Source organism: Procambarus clarkii, chromosome 3 (genome assembly GCF_040958095.1).
Source record: "Procambarus clarkii isolate CNS0578487 chromosome 3, FALCON_Pclarkii_2.0, whole genome shotgun sequence".
NCBI lineage: Eukaryota > Metazoa > Arthropoda > Malacostraca > Decapoda > Cambaridae > Procambarus > Procambarus clarkii.
The window spans coordinates 21,020,698-21,030,697 of NC_091152.1; the positions used below are offsets into that span (position 1 = coordinate 21,020,698).

Below are 10,000 nucleotides of genomic sequence, written 5' to 3' on the forward strand. Positions count from 1 at the left end.
GCATTCTTAGGTTCAAGGCTTCGACGCATTCATTAGGTTCAAGGCTTCGACGCATTCATTAGGTTCAAGGCTTCGACGTATTCAATAGGTTCAAGGCTTCGACGTATTCATTAGGTTCAAGGCTTCGACGCATTCATTAGGTTCAAGGCTTCGACGCATTAATTAGGTTCAAGACTTCGACGCGTTCATTAGGTTCAAAACTTCGACGCATTCAATAGGTTCAAGGCTTCGACGCATTCATTAGGTTCAAGCCTTCGACGCATTTCTCAGCTTCAAGGCTTCGACGCGTTCATCAGGTTCAAGACTTCGACGCATTCATTAGGTTCAAGGCTTCAACGCATTCATTAGGTTCAAGGCTTCGACGCATTCATTAGGTTCAAGGCTTCGACGCATTCATGAGGTTCAAGCCTTCGACACATTTCTCAGCTTCAAGGCTTCGACGCGTTCATCAGGTTCAAGGCTTCGACGCATTCATTAGGTTCAAGGCTTCGACGCATTCATTAGCTTCAAGGTTTCGACGCATTCATTAGGTTCAAGGCTTCGACGCATTCATTAGGTTCAAGGCTTCGACGCATTAATTAGGTTCAAGGCTTCGACGCATTCATGAGGTTCAAGGCTTCGACACATTCATTAGGTTCAGGGCTTCGACGCATTCATTAGGTTCAAGGCTTCGACGCATTCATTAGGTTCAAGGCTTCGACGCATTCATTAGGTTCAAGGCTTCGACGCATTAATTAGGTTCAAGGCTTCGACGCATTCATGAGGTTCAAGGCTTCGACGCATTCATTAGCTTCAAGGCTTCGACGCATTCATTAGCTTCAAGGCTTCGACGCATTCATTAGGTTCAAGGCTTCGACGCATTCATTAGCTTCAAGGCTTCGACGCATTCATTAGCTTCAAGTCTTCGACGCATTCATTAGCTTCAAGGCTTCGACGCATTCATTAGCTTCAAGGCTTCGACGCATTCATTAGCTTCAAGGCTTCGACGCATTCATTAGCTTCAAGGCTTCGACGCATTCATTAGCTTCAAGCCTTCGAGGAAAGACTGAAGGATTTTAACCTCGCTGGAATAAATAAAGGAGACATGATCACCACATACAAAATTAATAACCCAATCAAAATAGACAATGGAGGCAAGCTAGACTAATTAGGAATGGTAGCACAAGAACACTGGAATAGATGGGAACTATAAGTACCCAAAAGGTGTCACAGAAACTGTTTAATTTTTGTTTTCAGTGTCAGGAGAGTATATTGTTTCTGTTTAAGATTCAGCTACTGGGAACCAAAAGTTCCAAGTAGCACGGGCTATGGTGAGCCCGTAGTGGACTTACCTGGCACAGGAGCGGGGCAAGTAGCACGGGCTATGGTGAGCCCGTAGTGGACTTACCCGGCACAGGAGCGGTGCAAGTAGCACGGGCTATGGTGAGCCCCGTAGTGGACTTACCTGGCACAGGAGCGGGGCAAGTAGCACGGGCTATGGTGAGCCCGTAGTGGACTTACCTGGCACAGGAGCGGGGCAAGTAGCACGGGCTATGATGAGCCCGTAGTGGACTTACCTGGCACAGGAGCGGGGCAAGTAGCACGGGCTATGATGAGCCCGTAGTGGACTTACCTGGCACAGGAGCGGGGCAAGTAGCACGGGCTATGGTGAGCCCGTAGTGGACTTACCCGGCACAGGAGCGGGGCAAGTAGCACGGGCTATGGTGAGCCCGTAGTGGACTTACCTGGCACAGGAGCGGGGCAAGTAGCACGGGCTATGGTGAGCCCGTAGTGGACTTACCTGGCACAGGAGCGGTGCAAGTAGCACGGGCTATGGTGAGCCCGTAGTGGACTTACCTGGCACAGGAGCGGGGCAAGTAGCACGGGCTATGGTGAGCCCGTAGTGGACTTACCTGGCACAGGAGCGGGACAAGTAGCACGGGCTATGGTGAGCCCGTAGTGGACTTACCTGGCACAGGAGCGGGGCAAGTAGCACGGGCTATGGTGAGCCCGTAGTGGACTTACCTGGCACAGGAGCGGGGCAAGTAGCACGGGCTATGGTGAGCCCGTAGTGGACTTACCTGGCACAGGAGCGGGGCAAGTAGCACGGGCTATGGTGAGCCCGTAGTGGACTTACCTGGCACAGGAGTGGTGCAAGTAGCACGGGCTATGATGAGCCCGTAGTGGACTTACCTGGCACAGGAGCGGTGCAAGTAGCACGGGCTATGGTGAGCCCGTAGTGGACTTACCTGGCACAGGAGCGGGGCAAGTAGCACCGGCTATGGTGAGCCCGTAGTGGACTTACCTGGCACAGGAGCGGAGCTGTAACTTCAGAAAAGTAAATAGGTGGAACGCACTGTGGTTGATCTCCATTCAAAGCTGTACATGTAAGTCCTAATTGGTTCTCAAACTATGCACTAGGCCATTAATGGTTCGAGAGGCGGGGACCAGGAGCTCACTCCCGACAAATGCAACTCTCAGCCTACACACAACACACAAACCCTGTAAAGTAATCATTCAACATATATGAAACATTACTCTCAGCCTACACACAACACACACACCCTGTAAAGTAATCATTCAACATATATGAAACATTACTCTCAGCCTACACACAACACACACACACCCTGTAAAGTAATCATTCAACACATATGAAACATTACTCTCAGCCTACACACAACACACACACCCTGTAAAGTAATCATTCAACACATATGAAACATTACTGTCAGCCTACACACAACACACACACCCTGTAAAGTAATCATTCAACACATATGAAACATTACTCTCAGCCTACACACAACACACACACCCTGTAAAGTAATCATTCAACACATATGAAACATTACTCTCAGCCTACACACAACACACACACACCCTGTAAAGTAATCATTCAACACATATGAAACATTACTCTCAGCCTACACACAACACACACACACCCTGTAAAGTAATCATTCAACACATATGAAACATTACTGTCAGCCTACACACAACACACACACCCTGTAAAGTAATCATTCAACACATATGAAACATTACTCTCAGCCTACACACAACACACACACACCCTGTAAAGTAATCATTCAACACATATGAAACATTACTCTCAGCCTACACACAACACACACACACCCTGTAAAGTAATCATTCAACACATATGAAACATTACTGTCAGCCTACACACAACACACACACCCTGTAAAGTAATCATTCAACACATATGAAACATTACTCTCAGCCTACACACAACACACACACCCTGTAAAGTAATCATTCAACACATATGAAACATTACTCTCAGCCTACACACAACACACACACACCCTGTAAAGTAATCATTCAACACATATGAAACATTACTGTCAGCCTACACACAACACACACACCCTGTAAAGTAATCATTCAACACATATGAAACATTACTCTCAGCCTACACACAACACACACACACCCTGTAAAGTAATCATTCAACACATATGAAACATTACTCTCAGCCTACACACAACACACACACACCCTGTAAAGTAATCATTCAACACATATGAAACATTACTCTCAGCCTACACACAACACACACACCCTGTAAAGTAATCATTCAACACATATGAAACATTACTCTCAGCCTACACACAACACACACACCCTGTAAAGTAATCATTCAACACATATGAAACATTACTCTCAGCCTACACACAACACACACACCCTGTAAAGTAATCATTCAACATATATGAAACATTACTCTCAGCCTACACACAACACACACACCCTGTAAAGTAATCATTCAACATATATGAAACATTACTCTCAGCCTACACACAACACACACACCCTGTAAAGTAATCATTCAACACATATGAAACATTACTCTCAGCCTACACACAACACACACACCCTGTGAAGTAATCATTCAACACATATGAAACATTACTCTCAGCCTACACACAACACACACACACCCTGTAAAGTAATCATTCAACACATATGAAACATTACTCTCAGCCTACACACAACACACACACACCCTGTAAAGTAATCATTCAACACATATGAAACATTACTCTCAGCCTACACACAACACACACACACTGTAAAGTAATCATTCAACACATATGAAACATTACTCTCAGCCTACACACAACACACACACCCTGTAAAGTAATCATTCAACACATATGAAACATTACTCTCAGCCTACACACAACACACACACCCTGTAAAGTAATCATTCAACACATATGAAACATTACTCTCAGCCTACACACAACACACACACCCTGTAAAGTAATCATTCAACACATATGAAACATTACTCTCAGCCTACACACAACACACACACCCTGTAAAGTAATCATTCAACACATATGAAACATTACTCTCAGCCTACACACAACACACACACCCTGTAAAGTAATCATTCAACACATATGAAACATTACTCTCAGCCTTCACACAACACACACACACCCTGTAAAGTAATCATTCAACACATATGAAACATTACTCTCAGCCTACACACAACACACACACCCTGTAAAGTAATCATTCAACACATATGAAACATTACTCTCAGCCTACACACAACACACACACCCTGTAAAGTAATCATTCAACACATATGAAACATTACTCTCAGCCTACACACAACACACACACCCTGTAAAGTAATCATTCAACATATATGAAACATTACTCTCAGCCTACACACAACACACACACCCTGTGAAGTAATCATTCAACACATATGAAACATTACTCTCAGCCTACACACAACACACACACCCTGTAAAGTAATCATTCAACACATATGAAACATTACTCTCAGCCTACACACAACACACACACCCTGTAAAGTAATCATTCAACATATATGAAACATTACTCTCAGCCTACACACAACACACACACCCTGTAAAGTAATCATTCAACACATATGAAACATTACTCTCAGCCTACACACAACACACACACCCTGTAAAGTAATCATTCAACACATATGAAACATTACTCTCAGCCTACACACAACACACACACACCTGTAAAGTAATCATTCAACACATATGAAACATTACTCTCAGCCTACACACAACACACACACCCTGTAAAGTAATCATTCAACACATATGAAACATTACTCTCAGCCTACACACAACACACACACCCTGTAAAGTAATCATTCAACACATATGAAACATTACTCTCAGCCTACACACAACACACACACCCTGTAAAGTAATCATTCAACACATATGAAACATTACTCTCAGCCTACACACAACACACACACCCTGTAAAGTAATCATTCAACACATATGAAACATTACTCTCAGCCTACACACAACACACACACACCCTGTAAAGTAATCATTCAACATATATGAAACATTACTCTCAGCCTTCACACAACACACACACCCTGTGAAGTAATCATTCAACACATATGAAACATTACTCTCAGCCTACACACAACACACACACCCTGTAAAGTAATCATTCAACACATATGAAACATTACTCTCAGCCTTCACACAACACACACACCCTGTGAAGTAATCATTCAACACATATGAAACATTACTCTCAGCCTACACACAACACACACACCCTGTAAAGTAATCATTCAACACATATGAAACATTACTCTCAGCCTACACACAACACACACACCCTGTAAAGTAATCATTCAACACATATGAAACATTACTCTCAGCCTACACACAACACACACACCCTGTAAAGTAATCATTCAACACATATGAAACATTACTCTCAGCCTTCACACAACACACACACCCTGTGAAGTAATCATTCAACACATATGAAACATTACTCTCAGCCTACACACAACACACACACCCTGTAAAGTAATCATTCAACACATATGAAACATTACTCTCAGCCTACACACAACACACAAGCCCTGTAAAGTAATCATTCAACATATATGAAACATTACTCTCAGCCTACACACAACACACACACCCTGTAAAGTAATCATTCAACACATATGAAACATTACTCTCAGCCTACACACAACACACACACCCTGTAAAGTAATCATTCAACATATATGAAACATTACTCTCAGCCTACACACAACACACACACCCTGTAAAGTAATCATTCAACACATATGAAACATTACTCTCAGCCTACACACAACACACACACCCTGTAAAGTAATCATTCAACACATATGAAACATTACTCTCAGCCTACACACAACACACACACCCTGTAAAGTAATCATTCAACACATATGAAACATTACTCTCAGCCTACACACAACACACACACCCTGTAAAGTAATCATTCAACACATATGAAACATTACTCTCAGCCTACACACAACACACACACCCTGTAAAGTAATCATTCAACACATATGAAACATTACTCTCAGCCTACACACAACACACACACCCTGTAAAGTAATCATTCAACACATATGAAACATTACTCTCAGCCTACACACAACACACACACCCTGTAAAGTAATCATTCAACACATATGAAACATTACTCTCAGCCTACACACAACACACACACCCTGTAAAGTAATCATTCAACACATATGAAACATTACTCTCAGCCTACACACAACACACACACCCTGTAAAGTAATCATTCAACACATATGAAACATTACTCTCAGCCTACACACAACACACACACCCTGTAAAGTAATCATTCAACACATATGAAACATTACTCTCAGCCTACACACAACACACACACCCTGTAAAGTAATCATTCAACACATATGAAACATTACTCTCAGCCTACACACAACACACACACCCTGTAAAGTAATCATTCAACACATATGAAACATTACTCTCAGCCTACACACAACACACACACCCTGTAAAGTAATCATTCAACACATATGAAACATTACTCTCAGCCTACACACAACACACACACCCTGTAAAGTAATCATTCAACACATATGAAACATTACTCTCAGCCTACACACAACACACACACCCTGTAAAGTAATCATTCAACACATATGAAACATTACTCTCAGCCTACACACAACACACACACCCTGTAAAGTAATCATTCAACACATATGAAACATTACTCTCAGCCTACACACAACACACACACCCTGTAAAGTAATCATTCAACACATATGAAACATTACTCTCAGCCTACACACAACACACACACCCTGTAAAGTAATCATTCAACACATATGAAACATTACTCTCAGCCTACACACAACACACACACACCCTGTAAAGTAATCATTCAACATATATGAAACATTACTCTCAGCCTACACACAACACACACACCCTGTAAAGTAATCATTCAACACATATGAAACATTACTCTCAGCCTACACACAACACACACACCCTGTAAAGTAATCATTCAACACATATGAAACATTACTCTCAGCTGACACACAACACACACACACCCTGTAAAGTAATCATTCAACACATATGAAACATTACTCTCAGCCTACACACAACACACACACCCTGTGAAGTAATCATTCAACACATATGAAACATTACTCTCAGCCTACACACAACACACACACACCCTGTAAAGTAATCATTCAACACATATGAAACATTACTCTCAGCCTTCACACAACACACACACCCTGTAAAGTAATCATTCAACACATATGAAACATTACTCTCAGCCTTCACACAACACACACACCCTGTAAAGTAATCATTCAACACATATGAAACATTACTCTCAGCCTACACACAACACACACACCCTGTAAAGTAATCATTCAACACATATGAAACATTACTCTCAGCCTTCACACAACACACACACCCTGTAAAGTAATCATTCAACACATATGAAACATTGTAAAGTGTTTCTAAACATTGTAGTCTTAACTCATTATTCACAAAATTCAACAAAATCCTCCATCATAAAAAATTTATTTCCCTGAGATATCCAACTAATTCATCTATCACCCCCCCCCCCAGCCCCATGCCCCAGCACCTCCATACCCCCCCATAATCTACCACCTCTCCTCTCCCCATAATCTACCACCTCTGCTTCCCCATAATCTACCACCTCTCCTGGCCCCCATAATCTACCACCTCTGCTTCCCCATAATCTACCACCTCTCCTCCCCCATAATCTACCACCTCTCCCCATAATCTACCACCCCTCCCCCCATAATCTACCACCCCTCCCCCCATAATCTACCACCTCTCCCCCTATAATCTACCACCCCACCTCCCCCCATAATCTACCACCTCTCCTGCCCCATAATCTACCCCCCTCCCCCTCTACACTCTACCATCTACTCCCTATCTTGCTGCCTCTGACCACTAACTCCTGCTCTCTCTTCCACAGCATGTGAAAGACAACATGAGAAAAGAATGTAAATGCCACGGTATGTCTGGCTCCTGTACCGTCAAGACGTGTTGGTGGAGACTCCCCTACTTCAGAAGGGTGGGCGACGCCCTAAAGGTAAGGGGAAATAGGGGAAATAGGGACCTATATAACCCCTCTATTTAGTAGGGGTGAGAGAAGCTTAGTTGGTTCAGCCGGATAGGAATGGTTATTTCATTTATAAGATGACAGTGGTAAGGCATTTTCTCCTGATAGGTAGAATAGGAGAAAAGGGTATAGTAGCGCCTATTCAGAAAGTGGTTAAGTAATCTTAAAAGCTTCAGCTCCTGGGGTCCAGCCATATTGGCAAATGTGCTGGGACTCCAGACCTACTTATATGTCTATCCTCATATAGATATGAAAGCCATATACATTCCAACCTATCCATACACCCCTAGTATTGCCATGTGTAACTATACACCATATACATCCCTATCGGTCATACAGATATAGGGTGTATTGCAGCTTGCATACGAACAGCTGATAATACATCAGCTAATACATTAGCTAATGTATTATCTGGGGCTAATTAACCTAACTGCACCTCCGCGTTCAGACGAGGTATATCAGATGTCAATCAGAACGCTAGGCTAGCCCTTCATGTTTACGTATACTTGTGGGCAGGTATACTTATGGATAGATGAACCTGTCGGCATGTATACCTCTGGATACATGTGCTTGTGGCTAGGTATTCATAAAGGCAGAATAGCAGCTATAATTAAGGGAAATGTCAGTGTTTTAAAGAGACAGGATTCAGTCTATATATATATATATATATATATATATATATATATATATATATATATATATATATATATATATATATATATATATATATATATATATATATATATGATTTATATGGTATTTTAATATATAAAGACAAAAATATATTCACGACCGAATGTTGAATCGTGATTGGTCTTATGCTATCCTCGGGTGACAGGACTTAAGACCAACATTAACGATATATTATTGGCCTTAAGAACCCTCCCCTCCCCCCAGACTCCAGAGAGCATGTTTAAGTCCCATTACTTACCCTTAAAGGCCACTAACAACCAGTAATGAAGTGGTTGGACTGAACGAGCCCTTCTCCAACACTGCCTATTCCTGCTTTAACACAAAATATCTCTATTGCCTGTTTATCTACCCTGATGTCAGTATCTATCCTGATGTCAGAATCTACCCTGATGTCAGAATCTACCCTGATATCAGTAGCTACCCTGATGTCAGTATCTACCCTGATGTCAGTATCTACCCTGTTGTCAGTATCTATCCTGATGTCAGTATCTACCCTGATGTCAGTATCTATCCTGATATCAGTAGCTACCCTGATGTCAGAATCTACCCTGATGTCAGTATCTACCCTGATGTCAGTATCTACCCTGATGTCAGTATCTATCCTGATGTCAGTAGCTACCCTGATGTCAGTATCTATCCTGATGTCAGTAGCTACCCTGATGTCAGAATCTACCCTGATGTCAGTATCTACCCTGATGTCAGTATCTATCCTGATGTCAGTAGCTACCCTGATGTCAGTATCTATCCTGATGTCAGTATCTACCCTGATGTCAGTATCTACCCTGATGTCAGTATCTATCCTGATATCAGTAGCTACCCTGAT

The 10,000-nt window shown here is 42.2% G+C and overlaps 1 protein-coding gene across 1 annotated transcript in view; it reads left to right on the forward strand.

The window, feature by feature from the left end:
• The window catches only part of LOC123747509 (protein wingless), a 38,042-nt gene that overhangs the window by 24,504 nt on the left and 3,538 nt on the right, over positions 1-10,000 (forward strand). Inside the window, exon 3 of the mRNA XM_045729726.2 lies at positions 8,338-8,454. Coding sequence (XP_045585682.2) covers positions 8,338-8,454 — 117 coding nt within the window. The remainder of the gene's footprint in view (positions 1-8,337; positions 8,455-10,000) is intronic.